The 20,785-nt window shown below is 41.7% G+C and overlaps 1 protein-coding gene across 3 annotated transcripts in view; it reads left to right on the forward strand.

Annotated features, from left to right (window-relative positions):
- Positions 1-20,785, forward strand: part of LOC139749887 (E3 ubiquitin-protein ligase SH3RF3-like) — a 406,578-nt gene that overhangs the window by 11,959 nt on the left and 373,834 nt on the right. For all 3 annotated transcript variants that reach the window (XM_071664268.1, XM_071664272.1, XM_071664269.1), the window contains exon 2: positions 13,898-14,077. In XM_071664268.1, coding sequence (XP_071520369.1) covers positions 13,943-14,077 — 135 coding nt within the window. In that variant the 5' untranslated portion in view covers positions 13,898-13,942. The remainder of the gene's footprint in view (positions 1-13,897; positions 14,078-20,785) is intronic.

Genomic DNA, 20,785 nt, shown 5'->3' on the forward strand with positions numbered 1-20,785 from the left:
AAACACCCTCTTCTGCTCTCTCAACCACGCTCTTTTTATTTCCACACATCTCTCTTACCCTTACATTACTTACTCAATCAAACCACCTCACACAACACATTGTCCTCAAACATCTCATTTCCAGCACATCCACCCTCCTGCACACAACTCTATCCATAGCCCACGCCCCGCAACCATACAACATTGTTGGAACCACTATTCCTTCAAACATACCCATTTTTGCTTTCCGAGATAATGTTCTCGACTTCCACACATTCTTCAAGGCTCCCAGGATTTTTGCCCCCTCCCCCACCCTATGATTCACTTCCGCTTCTATGGTTCCATCCACTGCCAGATCCACTCCCAGATATCTAAAACACTTTACTTCCTCCAGTTTTTCTCCATTCAAACTTACCTCTCAATTGACTTGACCCTCAACCCTACTGTACCTAATAACCTTGCTCTTATTCACATTTACTCTTAACTTTCTTCTTTCACACACTTTACCAAACTCAGTCACCATATATATATATATATATATATATATATATATATATATATATATATATATATATATATATATCTTTCTTTCTTTCATACTATTCGCCATTTCCCGCATCAGCGAGGTAGCGTTAAGAACAGAGGACTGGGCCTCTGAGGAAACATCCTCACCCGGCCCCCTTCTCTGTTCCTTCCTTTTGAAAAAAAAAAAAAAACGAGAGGGGAAGATTTCCAGCCCCCCGCTCCCTTCCCTTTTAGTCGCCTTCTATGACACGCAGGGAATACGTGGGAAGTATTCTTTCTCCTCTATCCCCAGGGATATATATATATATATATATATATATATATATATATATATATATATATATATATATATATATATATATATTTATATTTATATATATTTTTTTTTTTTTTTTTTTTTTTGCTTTGTCGCTGTCTCCCGCGTTTGCGAGGTAGCGCAAGGAAACATACGAAAGAAATGGCCCAACCCACCCCCATACACATGTATATACATACGTCCACACACGCAAATATACATACCTACACAGCTTTCCATGGTTTACCCCAGACGCCTCACATGCCTTGATTCAATCCACTGACAGCACGTCAACCCCGGTATACCACATCGCTCCAATTCACTCTATTCCTTGCCCTCCTTTCACCCTCCTGCATGTTCAGGCCCTGATCACACAAAATCTTTTTCACTCCATCTTTCCACCTCCAATTTGGTCTCCCTCTTCTCCTCGTTCCCTCCACCTCCGACACATATATTCTCTTGGTCAATCTTTCCTCACTCATTCTCTCCATGTGCCCGAACCATTTCAAAACACCCTCTTCTGCTCTCTCAACCACGCTCTTTTTATTTCCACACATCTCTCTTACCCTTACGTTACTTACTCGATCAAACCACCTCACACCACATATTGTCCTCAAACATCTCATTTCCAGCACATCCATCCTCCTGCGCACAACTCTATCCATAGCCCACGTCTCGCAACCATACAACATTGTTGGAACCACTATTCCTTCAAACATACCCATTTTTGCTTTCCGAGATAATGTTCTTGACTTCCACACATTCTTCAAGGCTCCCAGAATTTTCACCCCCTCCCCCACCCTATGATCCACTTCCGCTTCCATGGTTCCATCCGCTGCCAGATCCACTCCCAGATATCTAAAACACTTCACTTCCTCCAGTTTTTCTCCATTCAAACTCACCTCCCAATTGACTTGACCCTCAACCCTACTGTACCTAATAACCTTGCTCTTATTCACATTTACTCTTAACTTTCTTCTTTCACACACTTTACCAAACTCAGTCACCAGCTTCTGCAGTTTCTCACATGAATCAGCCACCAGCTCTGTATCATATATATATATATATATATATATATATATATATATATATATATATATATATATATATATATTTATATATATATATATATATATATATATATATATATATATATATATATATATATATATATATATATATATATATATATATATTTTTTTTATTTTTTATTATACTTTGTCGCTGTCTCCCGCGTTTGCGAGGTAGCGCGAGGAAACAGACGAAAGAAATGGCCCAACCCCCCCCCATACACATGTACTTACATACGTCCACACACGCAAATATACATACCTACACAGCTTTCCATGGTTTACCCCAGACGCTTCACATGCCTTGATTCAATCCACTGACAGCACGTCAACCCCGGTATACCACATCGCTCCAATTCACTCTATTCCTTGCCCTCCTTTCACCCTCCTGCATGTTCAGGCCCCGATCACACAAAATCTTTTTCACTCCATCTTTCCACCTCCAATTTGTCTCCCTCTTCTCCTTGTTCCCTCCACCTCCGACACATATATCCTCTTGGTCAATCTTTCCTCACTCATTCTCTCCATGTGCCCAAACCACTTCAAAACACCCTCTTCTGCTCTCTCAACCACGCTCTTTTTATTTCCACACATCTCTCTTACCCTTACGTTACTCGATCAAACCACCTCACACCACACATTGTCCTCTAACATCTCATTTCCAGCACAGCCATCCTCCTGCGCACAACTCTATCCATAGCCCACGCCTCGCAACCATACAACATTGTTGGAACCACTATTCCTTGAAACATTACCCATTTTTGCTTTCCGAGATAATGTTCTCGACTTCCACACATTCTTCAAGGCTCCCAGGATTTTCGCCCCCTCCCCCACCCTATGATCCACTTCCACTTCCATGGTTCCATTCAGCTGCCAGATCCACTCCCAGATATCTAAAACACTTTACTTCCTCCAGTTTTTCTCCATTCAAACTTACCTCCCAATTGACTTGACCCTCAACCCTACTGTACCTAATAACCTTGCTCTTATTCACATTTACTCTTAACTTTCTTCTTTCACACACTTTACCAAACTCAGTCACCAGCTTCTGCAGTTTCTCACATGAATCAGCCACCAGCGCTGTATCATCAGCGAACAACAACTGACTCACTTCCCAAGCTCTCTCATCCACAACAGACTGCATACTTGCCCCACTTTCCAAAACTCTTGCATTCACCTCCCTAACAACCCCATCCATAAACAAATTAAACAACCATGGAGACATCACACACCCTTGCCGCAAACCTACCTATATATATATAGGTAGGTGAATGCAAGAGTTTTGGAAAGAGGGGCAAGTATGAAGTCTGTTGGGGATGAGAGAGCTTGGGAAGTGAGTCAGTTGTTGTTCGCTGATGATACAGCGCTGGTGGCTGATTCATGTGAGAAATTGCAGAAGCTGGTGACTGAGTTTGGTAAAGTGTGTGAGAGAAGAAAGTTAAGAATAAACGTGAATAAGAGCAAGGTTATTAGGTACAGTAGGGTTGAGGGTCAATTCAATTGGGAGGTGAGTTTGAATGGAGAAAAACTAGAGGAAGTGAAGTGTTTTAGATATCTGGGAGTGGATCTGGCAGCGGATGGAACCATGGAAGCGGAAGTGGATCATAGGGTGGGGGAGGGGGCGAAAATTCTGGGAGCCTTGAAGAATGTGTGGAAGTCGAGAACATTATCTCGGAAAGCAAAAATGGGTATGTTTGAAGGAATAGTGGTTCCAACAATGTTGTATGGTTGCGAGGCGTGGACTATGGATAGAGTTGTGCACAGGAGGATGGATGTGCTGGAAATGAGATGTTTGAGGACAATGTGTGGTGTGAGGTGGTTTGATCGAGTAAGTAACGTAAGGGTAAGAGAGATGTGTGGAAATAAAAAGAGCGTGGTTGAGAGAGCAGAAGAGGGTGTTTTGAAATGGTTTGGTCACATGGAGAGAATGAGTGAGGAAAGATTGACCAAGAGGATATATGTGTCGGAGGTGGAGGGAACGAGGAGAAGAGGGAGACCAAATTGGAGGTGGAAAGATTTTGTGTGATCGGGGCCTGAACATGCAGGAGGGTGAAAGGAGGGCAAAGAATAAGAGTGAATTGGAGCGATGTGGTATACCGGGGTTGACGTGCTGTCAGTGGATTGAATCAAGGCATGTGTATGGGGGTGGGTTGGGCCATTTCTTTCGTTCTTTTTCCTTGCACTACCACGCAAACGCGGGAGACAGTGACAAAGCAAAAAAAAAAAAAAGAAAATATATATATATCACTGCAAGAGTTTTGGAAAGAGGGGCAAGTATGCAGTCTGTTGTGGATGTGAGAGCTTGGGAAGTGAGTCAGTTGTTGTACGCTGATGATACAGTGCTGGTGACTGGTGCCTGTGAGAAACTGCAAAAGCTGGTAACTGAGTTTGGTAAAGTGTGTGAAAGAAGAAAGCTTAGAGTAAATGTGAATAAGAGCAAGGTTATTAGGTACAGATGGTTGAGGGTCAAGTCAATTGGGAGGTAAGTTTGAATGGAGGAAAACTGGAGGAAGTGAAGTGTACATATCTGGGAGTGGATTTGGCAGCAGATGGAACCATGGAAGCAGAAGTGAATCATAGGGTGGGGGAGGGGGCAAAAATTCTGGGAGCGTTGAAGAATGTTTGGAAGTCGAGAATATTCTCTCAGAAAGCAAAACTGGGTATGTTTGAAGGAATAGTGGTTCCAACAATGCTATATGGTTGCCAGGTGTGGGCTATGTATAGAGTTGTGTGGAGGAGGGTGGATGTGCTGGAAATGAGATGTTTGAGGACAATATGTGGTGTGAGGTCATTTGATCGGATAAGTAATAATAGAGAAAGAGAGATGTGTGGTAATAAAAAATCTGTGGATGAGAGAGCAGAAGAAGGTGTTTTGAAATGGTTTGGCCACATGGAGAGAATGAGTGAGGAAAGATTGACCAAGAGGATATATGTGTCAGAGGTGGAGGGAATGAGAAGTTGGAGACCAAATTGGAGATGGAAAGATGAAGTGAAAAAGATTTTGAGTGATCGGGGCCTGAACATGCAGGAGGGTGAAAGGCGTTCAAGGAATAGAATGAATTGGAACGATGTGGTATACCGGGGTCGACGTACTGTCAATGGATTGAACCAGGGTGTCTGGGCTAAACCATGGAAAGTTCCGTAGGGCCTGGATGTGGAAAGGGAGCTGTGGTTTTGGTGCATTATTTCATGACAGCTAGAGACTGAGTGTGAATGAATGGGGCCTTTGTTGTCTTTTCCTAGCGGTACCTCGCACATATGCGGGGGGAAGAAGTTGTTGTTTCATGTGTGGCGAGGTGGCGATGGGAATGAATAAAGGCAGACAGTATGAAGTATGTACATATGTATATATGTATATGTCTGTGTATATATGTATACATTGAGATGTATAGGTATGTATATTTGCATGTGTAGACGTGTATGAATATACATGTGTATGTGGGTGGGTTGGGTCATTCTTCCATCTGTTTCCTTGCGCTACCTCACTAACGCGGGAGACAGTGACAAAGTAGAATGATTAAAAATATATGTGTGTGTGTATATATATATATATATATATATATATATGGGAGCGGGGGGCTGGAAATCCTCCCCTCTCATTTTTTTTTTTTAAATTTTCCAAAAGAAGGAAGAGAAGGGGGCCATATGAGGATATTCCCTCAAAGGCCCAGTCCTCTGTTCTTAACACTACCTCGCTAATGCGGGAAATGGCGAATAGTATGAAAAAAAAAATATATATATATATATATATATATTTTTATATATATATTTTTTTTTTTTTTGCTTTGTCGCTGTCTCCTGCGTTTGCAAGGTAGCACTAAGAATCAGACAAAAAGAAAATGGCCCAACCCACCCCCATACACATGTATATACATACGTCCACTCACGCAAATATACATACCTACACAGCTTTCCATGGTTTACCCAAGACGCTTCACATGCCCTGATTCAATCCACTGACAGCACGTCAACCCCGGTATACCACATCGATCCAATTCACTCTATTCCTTGCCCTCCTTTCACCCTCCTGCATGTTCAGGCCCCGATCACACAAAATCTTTTTCACTCCATCTTTCCACCTCCAATTTGGTCTCCCACTTCTCCTCATTCCCTCCACCTCCGACACATATATCCTCTTGGTCAATCTTTCCTCACTCATTCTCTCCATGTGCCCAAACCATTTCAAAACACCCTCTTCTGCTCTCTCAACCACGCTCTTTTTATTTCCACACATCTCTCTTACCCTTACGTTACTTACTCGATCAAACCACCTCACACCACACATTGTCCTCAAACATCTCATTTCCAGCACATCCATCCTCCGGCGTACAACTCTATCCATAGCCCACGCCTCGCAACCATACAACATTGTTGGAACCACTATTCCTTCAAACATACCCATTTTTGCTTTCCGAGATAATGTTCTCGACTTCCACACATTCTTCAAGGCTCCCAGGATTTTCGCCTCCTCCCTCACCCTGTGATCCACTTCCACTTCCATGGTTCCATCCGCTGCCAGATCCACTCCCAGATATCTAAAACACTTTACTTCCTCCAGTTTTTCTCCATTCAAACTTACCTCCCAATTGACTTGACCCTCAACCCTACTGTACCTAATAACCTTGCTCTTATTCACATTTACTCTTAACTTTACTCTTAAATATATATATATATATTTTTTTTTTTTGCTTTGTTGCTGTCTCCCGCGTTTGCGAGGTAGCGCAAAGAAACAGACGAAAGAAATGGCCCAACCCACCCCCATACACATGTATATACATACGTGTCCACACACGCAAATATACATACCTACACAGCTTTCCATAGTTTACCCCAGACGTTTCGCATGCCCTGATTCAATCCACTGACAGCACGTCAACCCCGGTATACCACATCGATCCAATTCACTCTATTCCTTGCCCTCCTTTCACCCTCCTGCATGTTCCGGCCCCGATCACTCAAAATCTTTTTCACTCCATCTTTCCACCTCCAATTTGGTCTCCCACTTCTCCTCGTTCCCTCCACTTCCGACACATATATCCTCTTGGTCAATCTTTCCTCACTCATTCTCTCCATGTGCCCAAACCATTTCAAAACACCCTCTCCTGCTCTTTCAGACCACGCTCTTTTTATTTCCACACATCTCTCTTACCCTTATGTTACTTACTCGATCAAACCACCTCACACCACACATTGTCCTCAAACATCTCATTTCCAGCACATCCATCCTCCTGCGCACAACTCTATCCATAGCCCACGCCTCGCAACCATACAACATTGTTGGAACCACTATTCCTTCAAACATACCCATTTTTGCTTTCCGAGATAATGTTCTCGACTTCCACACATTCTTCAAGGCTCCCAGGATTTTTGCCCCCTCCCCCAACCTATGATCCACTTCCGCTTCCATGATTCCATCCGCTGCCAGATCCACTCCCAGATATCTAAAACACTTTACTTCCTCCAGTTTTGCTCCATTCAAACTTACCTCCCAATTGACTTGACCCTCAACCCTACTGTACCTAATTACCTTGCTCTTATTCACATTTACTCTTAACTTTCTTCTTTCACACACTTTACCAAACTCAGTCACCAGCTTCTGCGGTTTCTCACATGAATCAGCCACCAGCGCTGTATCATCAGTGAACAACAACTGACTCACTTCCCAAGCTCTCTCATCCCAACAGACTTCATACTTGCCCCTCTTTCCAAAACTCTTGCATTCACCTCCCTAACAACCCCATCCATAAACAAATTAAACAACCATGGAGACATCATATTAAATATATATATTTTTTTTTGCTTTGTCGCTGTCTCCCGCGTTTGCGAGGTAGCGCAAGGAAACAGACGAAAGAAATGGCCCAACCCACCCCCATACACATGTATATACATACATGTCCACACACTCAATATACATACCTATACATCTCAATGTACACATATATATACACACACAGACACATACATATATACCCATGCACACAATTCACATTGTCTACCTTTATTCATTCCCATCGCCACCTCGCCACACATGAAATACCATCCCCCTCCCCCCTCATGTGTGCGGGGTAGCGCTGGGAAAAGACAACAAAGGCCCCATTCGTTCACACTCAGTCTCTAGCTGTCATGCAATTATGCCTGAAACCACAGCTCCCTTTCCACATCCAGGCCCCACACAACTTTCTATGGTTTACCCTAGATGCTTCACATGCCCTGATTCAATCCACTGACAGCATGTCAACCCCGGTATACCACATCGATCCAATTCACTCTATTCCTTGCTCGCCTTTCACCTTCCTGCATGTTCAGGCCCCGATCACTCAAAATCTTTTTCACTCCATCTTTCCACCTCCAATTTGGTCTCCCACTTCTCCTCGTTCCCTCCAACTCCGACAAATATATCCTCTTGGTCAATCTTTCCTCACTCATTCTCTCCATGTGCCCAAACCATTTCAAAACACCCTCTTCTGCTCTCGCAACCACGCTCTTTTTATTTCCACACATCTCTCTTACCCTTACATTACTTACTCGATCAAACCACTTCACACCACACATTGTCCTCAAACATCTCATTTCCAGCACATCCACCCTCCTGCACACAACTTTATCCATAGCTCACGCCTCGCAACCATACAAAATTGTTGGAACCACTATTCCTTCAAACATACCCATTTTTGCTTTCGAGATAATGTTATCGACTTCCACACATTCTTGAAGGCTCCCAGGATTTTCGCCCCCTCCCCCATCCTATGATTCACTTCTGCTTCCATGGTTCCATCCGCTATCAGATCCACTCCCAGATATATAAAACACTTTACTTCCTATAGTTTTTCTCCATTCAAACTTACCTCCCAATTGACTTGACCCTCAACCCTACCGTACCTAATAACCTTGCTCTTATTCACATTTACTCCTAACTTTCTTCTTTCACACACTTTACCAAACTCAGTCACCAGCTTCTGCAGTTTCTCACATGAATCAGCCACCAGCGCTGTATCATCAGCGAACAACAACTGACTCACTTCCCAAGCTCTCTCATCCCCAACAGACTTCATACTTGCCCCTCTTTCCAAAACTCTTGCATTCACCTCCCTAACAACCCCATCCATAAACAAATTAAACAACTATGGAGACATCACACACCCCTGCCGCAAACCTACATTCACTGAGAACTAATCACTTTCCTCTCTTCCTACACGTACACATACCTTACATCCTCGATAAAAACTTTTCACTGCTTCTAACAACTTGCCTCCCACACCATATATTCTTAATACCTTCCACAGAGCATCTCTATCAACTCTATCATATGCCTTCTCCAGATCCATAAATGCTACATACAAATCCATTTGCTTTTCTAAGTATTTCTCACATACATTCTTCAAAGCAAACACCTGATCCACACATCCTCTACCACTTCTGAAACCACACTGCTCTTCCCCAATCTGATGCTCTGTACATGCCTTCACCTTCTCAATCAACACTCTCCCATATAATTTACCAGGAATACTCAACAAACTTATACCTCTGTAATTTGAGCACTCACTCTTATCCCCTTTGCCTTTGTACAATGGCACTATGCACGCATTCTGCCAATCCTCAGGCACCTCACCATGATTCATACATACATTAGATAACCTTACCAACCAGTCAACTATACAGTCACCCCCTTTTTTAATAGATTCCACTGCAATACCATCCAAACCTGCTGCCTTGCTGGCTTTCATCTTCCGCAAAGCTTTTACTACCTCTTCTCTGTTTACCAAATCATTTTCCCGAACCCTCTCACTTTGCACAACACCTCGACCAAAACACCCTATATCTGTCACTCTATCATCAAACACATTCAACAAACCTTCAAAATACTCACTCCATCTCCTTCTCACATCACCACTACTTGTTATCACCTCCCCATTTGTGCCCTTCACTGAAGTTCCCATTTGCTCCCTTGTCTTACGCACTTTATTTACCTCCTTCCAGAACATCTTTTTATTCTCCCTAAAATTTAATGATACTCTCTCACCCCAACTCTCATTTGCCCTCTTTTTCACCTCTTGCACCTTTCTCTTGACCTCCTGTCTCTTTCTTTTATACATCTCCCACTCAATTGCATTTTTTCCCTGCAAAAATCATCCAAATGCCTCTCTCTTCTCTTTCACTAATAATCTTACTTCTTCATCCCACCACTCACTACCCTTTCTAATCAACCCACCTCCCACGCTTCTCATGCCACAAGCATCTTTTGCGCACTCCATCACTGATTCCCTAAATACATCCCATTCCATCCCCACTCCCCTTACTTCCATTGTTCTCACCTTTTTCCATTCTCTACTCAGTCTCTCCTGGTACTACCTCACACAAGTCTCCTTCCCAAGCTCACTTACTCTCACCACCCTCCTCACCCCAACATTCACTCTTCTTTTCTGAAAACCCATACAAATCTTCACCTTAGCCTCCACAAGATAATGATCAGACATCCCTCCAGTTGCACCTCTCAGCACATTAACATCCAAAAGTCTCTCTTTCGCGTGCCTGTCAATTAACACGTAATCCAATAACGCTCTCTGGCCATCTCTCCTACTTACATACATATACTTATGTATATCTTGCTTTTTAAACCAGATATTCCCAATCACCAGTCCTTTTTCAGCACATAAATCTTCAAGCTCTTCACCATTTCCATTTACAACACTGAACACCCAATGTATACCAATTATTCCCTCAACTGCCACATTACTCACCATTGCATTCAAATCACCCATCACTTTTACCCAGTCTTGTGCATCAAAACCATTAACACACTCATTCAGGTGGTCCCAAAACACTTGCCTCTCATGATCTTTCTTCTCATGCCCAGGTGCATATGCACCAGTAATCACCCATCTCTCTCCATCAACTTTCAGTTTTACCCATATTAATCGAGAATTTACTTTCTTACATTCTATCACATACTCCCACAACTCCTGTTTCAGGAGTACTGCTACTCCTTCCCTTGCTCTTGTCCTCTCACTAACCCCTGACTTTACTCCCAAGACATTCCTAAACCACTCTTCCCCTTTACCCTTGAGCTTCGTTTTTCCCTTAGTTTTTCCTTACTTTTGTAAGCTTTGTGCTGTGGTTTTTCAAGTGTTTTATATTTTGTTTGTGTTTTACTTATCCAAGTTTTGTGATGCAGCTTTTCTCCTTTTGTAAATTCTAATGATGTCTCTTTGAAGGCGAAAGCTTTAATAGATATATGGAGAATTTCATGTGTGAAACTGCAGAAGTTGGTTACTGAGTTTGGAAAAGTGTGTGAAAGGAGAATGTTAAGAGTATATGTGAATAAGAGCAAAGTTATTTTAGATACAGTAGGATTGAGGGACAAGTTGATTGGGTTGTATGTTTGAATAGAGAAATATTGGAGGAAGTGAAGTGTTTTAGATATCTGGGAGTCAACTTAGCAGCAAATGGAAACATGGAAGCATAAGTGAGTTACAGTGTTGGGGGAGTGGGCAAAGGTTCTGAGAGTGATGAAGTGTGTGTGGAAGGAGATAACGTTATCTTTGAGAGCAAAAATGGGTATATGTGAAGGAATAGTAGTTCCCACAATGTTTTATTGTAGCAAGGCTTGGGCTATAGATAGGGTTGTGCAGAGGAGGGTGGATGTGTTGGAAATGAAATGTAATGAAAGGGTAAGAGAGATGTGTGGAAATAAAGAGTGTGGCTGAGAGAGCAGAAGAGGGTGTGTTGAAATGGTTAGGATGTATGGAGAGAATGATTGAGGAAAGATTGACAAAGAGGATATATGTGTCAGAGGTGGAGGGAAGAAGGAGAAGTGGGAGACCAAATTGAAGGTGGAAGGATGGAGTGAAAAAGATTTTGAGCGATTGGGGCCTGAACATGCATGAGGGTGAGAGGCATGCAAGGAATAGTGTGAATTGGAACGATATGGTACACCAGGATTGACGTGTTGTCATAAACCACATTGTTCCAATTCACTCTTTTCCATGCATGCCTTTAACCCTTCTGCATGTTCAGGCCCCAATTGCTCAAAATCTTTTTCACTCCATCCTTCCACCTCCAATTTGGTCTCCTGCTTCTCCTCGTTCACTCCAATTCTGATATATACTCTCGTTGCCAACCTTTCCTCACTTATTTTCTTCATATGTCCAAACCATTTCAACACATCCTTTTCTGCTCTCTCAACAACAATTTTTTTTATCACGCATCTCTCTTACCCTTTACTTACTCAATCCAACCACCTCACACCACACATTGTCCTCAAACATTTCATTTTGAATGCATCCACCCTCCTCCATACAACCCTATCTATAGCTCATGCCTAGCAACCATGTAATATTGTTGGAACTACTCTGCCTTCAGACATGCCCATTTTTACTCTGAGATAACATTCTTTATTTCTCCCAGAAACTTTGTTCACAAAACTTTACCCCTCCCCTGCCTTATGACACTTCTGCTTCCATGGTTTCATTTGCTGCCAAGTCCACTCCCAAATGTCTAAAACACTTTACTTCCTCCAATTATTCTCCATTCATACTTACATCTCGACTAACTTGTCCCTCAGCCCTGCTGATCCTGATAACCTTGCTTTTATTCACATTTACTCTCAACTATTTCCTTTCACACTCTTCTAGACTCAGTCACCAACCTCTGCAGTTTTCACTCAAATCAGCCTCCTGTGCTATATCATCAGCAAACAAAAATTGACTCACTTCCCAGGCCCTCTCATCCCCTACAGTCTGCATACTCAACCCACTCTCCAAAACTCTTGCATTTACCTCCTTCACCTTCCCATCCATAAACAAATTAATCAACCATGATGATATCACACACCCTTGCCACAGACCGACCATCACAGGGAACCAATCACTCTCCTTTCTTCCTAATCATACACATGCCTTACACCCTTGATAATAACTTCACTGCTTGTCACAGCTTACCTCCCACACCATATATTCTCAATACCTTCCACAAAGCTTCTGTGTCAACCTTATCATATGTCTTCTCCAGATCCAGAAATGCCACATACAAATCCATCTGTTTTCTAATTATTTTCACACACATTCTTCAAAGCAAACACTGATCCACCATTTATAACACTTAATACCCCATGTGCACAAATTATACCCTCATCAGCTACATTACTTCACATTTGAATCATACATCGCTAATACCCAGTCTCATGCACCTAAATTGACACAAGTCACTCAACTGCTCTAAAACACTTGCGCCTCTTATGATCTTTCTTCTTATGGCCAGGTTCATAAGCACTAATAATTACAGTCACCCATCTCTCGCCATCCACTTCCAGTTTTACCTACATCACGTTAGAATTTACTTTTTTACACTCTATCACACACTCCCACAACTCCTGCTTCTTGAATAGTGCTACTCCTTCCTTGGCTTGTCCTCTCACCAACCCCTGACTTTACTCCCAAGACATTTCCAATCCATTCTTCCCCCTTGCCCTTGAGCTTCATTTCACTCAGAACCAGAATATCTAGGTTTCTTTCTTGAAACATTCTACCTATCTCTCCTCTCTACTCCTCTTGGTTACATCTACACATGTTCAGACACCCCAATCTGAGCCTTCGAGGTGGATGAGCACTTCTGCTTGACTCCTCCTTCTGTTTCCTATTTTAGAAATTGAAATACAAGGAGGGGAGGGTTTCCAGCCCCCTGCTCTCACCCCCTTTAGCTGCCTTCTACGATAAGTGGGGAATACGGAGGTAGGATTTCTTTCTACCCTTCCTTCAGAGTCTTATTTGCGTAGATAGTTGTGAATTACTACTGGTTATTTTCTTTAGCATCAGGACAGCTGTGGAAAAGTTTTGGGTACTTTTTAATGCAGTGTGTAGACCTAAACAAAACTTGGATCATTGTTTTTATCATGAGGGCCTGCATCTTACCCTGTCAGGATTGGAACTAATTTTTTTTTTTTTATCTATACAGTATGATTTTTATTACTTTAGTGTCTGTGCATTGATAATAGTGGAAAAATGTCTATTAAGATTTCTCTTTTTGGTTTCAGGTAGCAGAATGATGCTATAAGGTACTTGGGGGAACTGGAGTGAGGATGGAGCAGTTGTTACTGAGTGATGTGTTAGAGTGTTCAGTATGCTTAGAGCAGCTTGGTTCCACCTCTCGTGTCCTCCCATGCCAGCATACATTCTGTCGTCGGTGTCTACTTGATATTGTTCAGACTCACAAGGTAATACAGGACATTTGCAATATCAGTGTATGTTTCGTAAATATTTTTTTTTATGTGTATGTAGGAGTGAGGTATATTTCAAATAATTTTTTATCCATTTATTTTAATGTCACTTTTTTCCCTCATCCAGAGGGGGGCATTACATGCTGAATATCCTATACACTTTTTAGTGACTGACTACTCATATATCTTCATGTGTCAAGACTGACTTCCTATATGTAAATTCATATGTCAAGAACCCCACAGCAACTTTATATGACACCTACCTGTACTTTGGGTAGCTTCATTTTGGTATCTTTTTTACCGAAGCAAAATATGTGCCACTTCTTTGTCTATTTGAATAATGATAGCTCAAGAAAAGTATGGTTTCCTTAGGAAGTATAAAGAAATCTTAGGAAAAGATAGAGAGCAGAATGTAGTATGTATAGGGAAATAAAAAGTTAATACCAGTTATACTTGAAGGACAATTTGATATTTGAAAATATTTACCAACTACTAAGGACATTGTGAATATGGCCAGAGAACTAAGATAAAAACATGTCTCAATGATTCCTCATTTAAGACCATTTTCAGTAATGTTTTCTTTTTTTGTCTCATCCCTGGGATAGGGAGGAAAAAATTCCACCTATATATTTCTACTTGTTATAGAAGGTGACTAAGAGGGTTGGAATGGGGGAGGCATTGTAGAAGGTGACTAAGAGGGCTGGGATGGGGGAGGCATTATAGAAGGTGACTAAGAGGGTTGGGATAGGGGAGGCCTGCAAGCCCCCCCATCTTGTATTTCAATTTCTGGAAGATGAAACAGAAGATGGAGCCAAGTGGGGAGTGCTCAACATCCTCATAGGCTCAGTTTAGGGTGTTTGAATGTGTTTGGATGTAATCGAGGTGAGAAGAAAGGAGGGATAGGTAGTGTTTTTGATGAAAGGCACTGGGATGTTTTATCTATGAATAAAACAGTGTTAAAGAGGAAGACTGGTTTGGGAATGCCTTAGGTGTATAGTCAGGAAGGCTTAGCACTGCTGCTGAAGCAGTTGTTGTGGGAATGTGTGAGTGTAAGAAAGTGAACTTCAGATTAATGAGTGTAAGAATGAAATCGAATTGCAAGAGATGGGTAATTATTAGTCCTTATGCACCTGGCCATGAGAAGGAAGATGAGCAAAGGCAAGTGTTTTAGGAAATGAGTGTGTGTGAGCAGTTTTGATGCAAGAGATCGAGTATTATTGATGGGTGATTTAAATGCAAAGATGAGTAATGTGGCATTTGATATTACTGGGGGACATTGGATATTCAGTGAGGTAACTAGTAATGGTGAACAGGTTATGGAGGTGTGTGCCTAAAAGAGACTGGTGAATGGGAATACCTGGTTTAAATTGAGGGACATACACAGATATGTTTCCCCTTTTAGAAAGTTAAAATACAAGGAGGGGAGGGTTTCTAGTCCCCCCACTCCCATCCCCTTTAGTTGCCTTCTACAACATGTAAGGAATGCGTGGGAAGTATTCTTTCTCCCCTATCCCCAGGGATAAGTCAATTGGGAGGTAAGTTTGAATGGAGAAAAACTGGAGGAAGTGAAGTGTTTTAGATATCTGGGAGTGGATTTGGCATCGGATGGAACCATGGAAGCGGAAGTGAATCATAGGGTGGGGGAGGGGGCGAAAATTCTGGGAGCCTTGAAGAATGTGTGGAAGTCGAGAACATTATCTCGGAAAGCAAAAATGGGTATGTTTGAAGGAATAGTGGTTCCAACAATGTTGTATGGTTGGCTATGGATAGAGTTGTGTGGAGGAGGGTGGATGTGCTGGAAATGAGATGTTTGAGGACAATATGTGGTGTGAAGTGGTTTGATCAAGTAAGTAATAATAGGGTAAGAGAGATGTGTGGTAATAAAAAGAGTGTGGTTGGGAGAGCAGAAGAGGGTGTTTTGAAATGGTTTGGTCACGTAGAGAGAATGAGTAAGGAAAGATTGACCAAGAGGATATATGTGTCAGAGGTGGAGGGAACGAGAAGTGGGAGACCAAATTGGAGGTGGAAAGTTGGAGTGAAAAAGATTTTGAGTGATCGGGGCTTGAACATGCAGGAGGGTGAAAGGCGTGCAAGGAATAGAGTGAATTAGAACGATGTGGTATACAGGGATCAACGTGCTGTCAATGGATTGAACCAGGGCATGTGAAGCATCTGGGGTAAACCATGGAAAGTTCTGTGGGGCCTGGATGTGGAAAGGGAGCTGTGGTTTCGGTGCATTACATGACAGCTAGAGACTGAGTGTGAATGAATGGGGCCTTTGTTGTCTTCCTAGTGCTACCTCGCATACATGAAGGGGGAGGGGGTTGTTATTTCATGTGTGGCAGGGTGGCGATGGGAATGAATAAAGGCAGACAGTATGAATTATGTACATGTGTATATATGTATATATCTGTGTGTGTATATATATGTATACGTTGAGATGTATAGGTATGTATATTTGCGTGTGTGGACGTTCATGTATATACATGTGTATGTGGTTGGGCTGGGCCATTCTTTCATCTGTTTCCTTGCGCTACCCCGCTAACGTGGGAGACCGACAAAGCAAAGTAAATGAATGATATACATAGATCTGGGAAAGATGGGAAGAGAGCATTACCGGATTACATACCAGATGATAGGCATGCAAAAAATGAGACTCTTAGATCTGCATGTGCTGAGAGGGGCAGCTGGTGGGATGTCTGATTATTACCTGGAGGAGGCAAGAGTGAAGATTTGTAGTGGTGTTAGGAAAAGAGGTAATGATATGAGTGAGAGCAGGGTGATTAAAGTAAATGAACTTTAAATAGAAACGTGTTCAGAGAAATATGAAAAGGGGTCAGGTGTAGAATGGTGAAAGGTGAGAGTAAGCAAAGCAGGGGGTGGGTGATGAGAGATAGGAAATATTTAGGGAGGTAGTGCTGTGTGTGGCATACACAAGGTGGGAGATCGGCAGGTGACAAAGGGTAGTGAGTGGTAGAATGATGAAATAAAGTTGCTAGAGGAAGAGAAAAGAGGTGTATGAGCAGTACTTAGAGGGAAGGAATGCAAATGATCGGGAGATGTAAAAGAGAAAGCAGTAGAGGTCAAAAGAAAGATGCAGGTGTTGAAAAAAAGAATGAGGAAATGAGAGTTGGAGTGAGCAAGTATCAGTAAATTTTAGGGAGAATGATATGTTTTGGGTGGAGTTTAATAGTGTGAGGAAAACAAGAGAACATGTGGGAACATCAGTGAAAAGTGAAGTGGGAAAATGGGGTAGTAGGTAACCATTTCATAATCCTTTCTACATTTCAAACAAGGCCTGGCCTCAGCGTGGACTTTTTTCCATAACTGGAGTCTCCAAAGTGGAAAAAAAAAGTAGTGGTGTGGTCAAGAGGAGTTGAAGTGAGTGTTTTGATGATTTATTGAATGTGTTTGATGATATGTGGCAGGTATAGGGTGTTTGGGAGGGGGAAGGTATGTGAAGTGAGAGGATCAAGGAAAGTTGTTTGGTAAAAAGAGATAGTGAAATATTTGTATAAGATGAAATGTGCCAAAGTGGCTGGACTGAATGGTACTGCAGTTGAATTTCTAAGGGAGAGAGGGATGACTGTTGAATGGTTAGTCAGGATTTTCATTTTTCATTGTATGTGTGGATCATGGTGAGTGCCTGATGATTGGCAGCATGCATTTATCATGCTTTTGTATGAAGGGAAGAGGAACAGAGGTGAATTTTCGAATTACAGAGGTAAAAGTTTGTTGAGTATACTTGGTTAGTTAAATGGGAGACTGGTGATTGAGAGGATGAAGGCATGTACAGCGCATCAGAATGGGGAGGAAAAATGTGGTTGTAGGAGTAGTAGCAGATGTATGCCTCAGATATTTGCTTTAAAGAATGTGTGTGATAAATACCAAGAGAAATGGGAGGATTTGTATGTGGCATTTGTGGATCTGGAGAAAGCATGTGATAGGGCTGATAGAGATACTTTGTGGAAGGTCTTACAAATATATGGTATGGGAGGAAAGCTGCTAGAAGCAGTTAGAAGTTTTTATCAAGACTGTGAGGAATGTGTGTGAATAAGTAGATAGGAGAGTTGGTGGTTTCAGGTGAAGGTGGATCTGCGGCAGGTTTGTGTGATGTCATCATTCCTCTTTTAATTTGTTATGGATGGGGTGGGGAGGGAGGTATATGCACATGTCTTGGAGGGAAGGGCAAGTATGCAGTTTCTAGGGCTAAGGAGGCCTGGGAAGTGAGTCAGTTCTTGCTGATGACAGCACTGGTAGCACATTTGAGTGAGAAACTGCTGAAATTGATGCCTGTATTTAGGATAGTGTGTGAAATGAATCAGTTGAGAGTGAATATGAACTAAAGCAAGATTATTAGGTTTAACAGGGCAGAGGGATGGGTTATTTGGGGTTTGAGTTTGAATGGGAAAAATTAGGAAATAGAATGTTTAAGATACCTGGAGTGGACATAACAGTGATTGGAACTATGGAAACAGAAGTGTCTTAGGGTGGGTGAGGAGGCAGAGGTTCTGGGAACATTATGGAATGTGTTGAAAGAGAGGCCATTATACAGGAGGACAAAAATGGGTATGTTTGAAGGCATAGTAGTCCCAGCAGTGTATGGATGCAAGGTGTAGGATATAAATGATAATGTGCAGATGATGAATCTGTTGGAAATGAAATGTTTCAGGACAGTGTATGGTGTAAGGTGGTTTGATCAGGTAAGTAATAGAAGGGTGAAAGGGAATGTGGTAATAAGAATAGTGTGGTGGAGAGAGCTTAAGAGAGTGTACTGAAGGGGTTTTCACATATGGAGGCACAGTGAATTGGAGTGATATGGTTTACATGGGGTGATATGCTGTTAATGGCCTGAAGCTGTGGCACATGCAGCAGTGGGGGAAACCACAAAAAGGACTGCGTGTCCTGGTTGTGGATTGGAGGCTGTGGTTTCATTGCATTATATATGAAAGCTAGAGAATGGATGTGAGTGAGCAAGGCCTTTTCTTTGTCTGTTCCTTGTGATGCCTTGCTAACTTGGGAAATGGTGAAAAAGTATGGAATATAAATTGTATGTTATTCAGTCCCTTAACTCCAGTTGTAAATTTATGTGAGGTGAGTGGCTCTTCTCAAATTGAATATTTGCATCACATTTTGTGCTTGTTTGAATGGCACCTGTCCAACTTGGGTAGTTGATAAGTTGGCATTGTACAATGATATCTCCCCTCTGTCAGTTACTCTGGCCATGCCAAAGTCAGCACATTCCTATGAGTTTTCTAGGGAAGAAATTTATTGACTTTACTTATATTTAGAGGATGATGATTTTTATTACTTCACAATCTTTGGATCTTTTGGAGAGTGATTTTATTGACACTTACTCTTCCAGAATTGAAGGTTGACCAAAATAAGACAGGTGTTTCTGACACAAGTGGAGGTTGCATTACCAGTGACTGACTAACATTGAGTTGTCTTAACACAGTATCTGACTGAAGCTGCTGGTAATTTTACAAACTTTTGTAGTTTTGCTGATATGAAAAAATATCAGGGAATCACATTGATAATAACAAGAAAAGATTTATCATATAATATAAAACAGTTATCATAGGTAGTTTTCTTGGTGTAAGTGAATCATATGATGCATTGTCCACAAAAAGCATTTTCTGTCCCCCTCATATGTTTATAAAGGCAATATGTGGCTAAAGTTGGGACTAGAGTTTTTAAAGGTATGGGCACCAGCAACCTGCTTCAGTGTGCCTCAGGCTATGTCTAGGGAAGGATGTTTTTCTTTACTCTTCCTTGTTTCCACTTCATTTTGGGAATTTCCTCTCTTGGTTCTGTATTTCTTCTACCTGTGCTTCAAGATGGTTAGGTCTTACCTTTTTATGGAGGAGATAGCCCAGTTCTTGCCTGGAAACAAGAAAATGTGGTTATGCATGAGATTTCTAGGTGCACTAGGTGATCAGAATGAATGATCAGGTTGCTGCTTCCTGCAGCACCTCATCAGTGCCTTGCCTTACTCAGGGGGTCAAAACCCTTTGGACCCAAAATATGGGCCTAGAAGACTTCAGGAATCTTACCAGTTCCATGTCCATTTGCATGCAGATGGTAATCAAGGCCAAAGGAGAGATGAAATAGTGCTAAGATGTAAGTGTGACATTGCTTTTAAAAATTTATATGGGGGTTAGACAAGGAATTTTTTTGGACACTGTAACATGTGTAGTAGCAACTTACTTGCCACTCAGGCCTTCCTCCTGCAGTCTTTAGCACTTTGTGCTGAAGCAATTCAAGACTCTTCCTGATTATTGAAGAGATAGTTGTGGATGAAATATGCCTCTGAAGTGATTCTCTTCATTGTTATATGATTATCTTTGAAATTGTAAGGTTAGATACATTTTTTTTATACAGCTTGAAAGACATGAGGTTCTCAGAGATGAAAGGAAAACCTGACTGAGGTGGTGAAGGATTTTGCTACTTTTTAACATATGATTCAAAATACCTGTATAAATCAACAGCTCTAACAGTAAGCTTAAAAGCACCCAAGGTGTGCTAACATTTTGTAGAGAATTTGCTATCATTCAAATAGGAGTGAGTACCACTCAGACACACTACATCTAAAGTATTCAGTTGCATATACCATCAACTACGTTAATGGCATCACAATTATGTAGACAGTCAACAACAGATTATTCACATCAGTGTATATATACAGAGGTGTAAGTTTGTTGA

Source organism: Panulirus ornatus, chromosome 8, assembly GCF_036320965.1.
Source record: "Panulirus ornatus isolate Po-2019 chromosome 8, ASM3632096v1, whole genome shotgun sequence".
In the NCBI taxonomy this organism is placed as follows: Eukaryota; Metazoa; Arthropoda; class Malacostraca; order Decapoda; family Palinuridae; genus Panulirus; species Panulirus ornatus.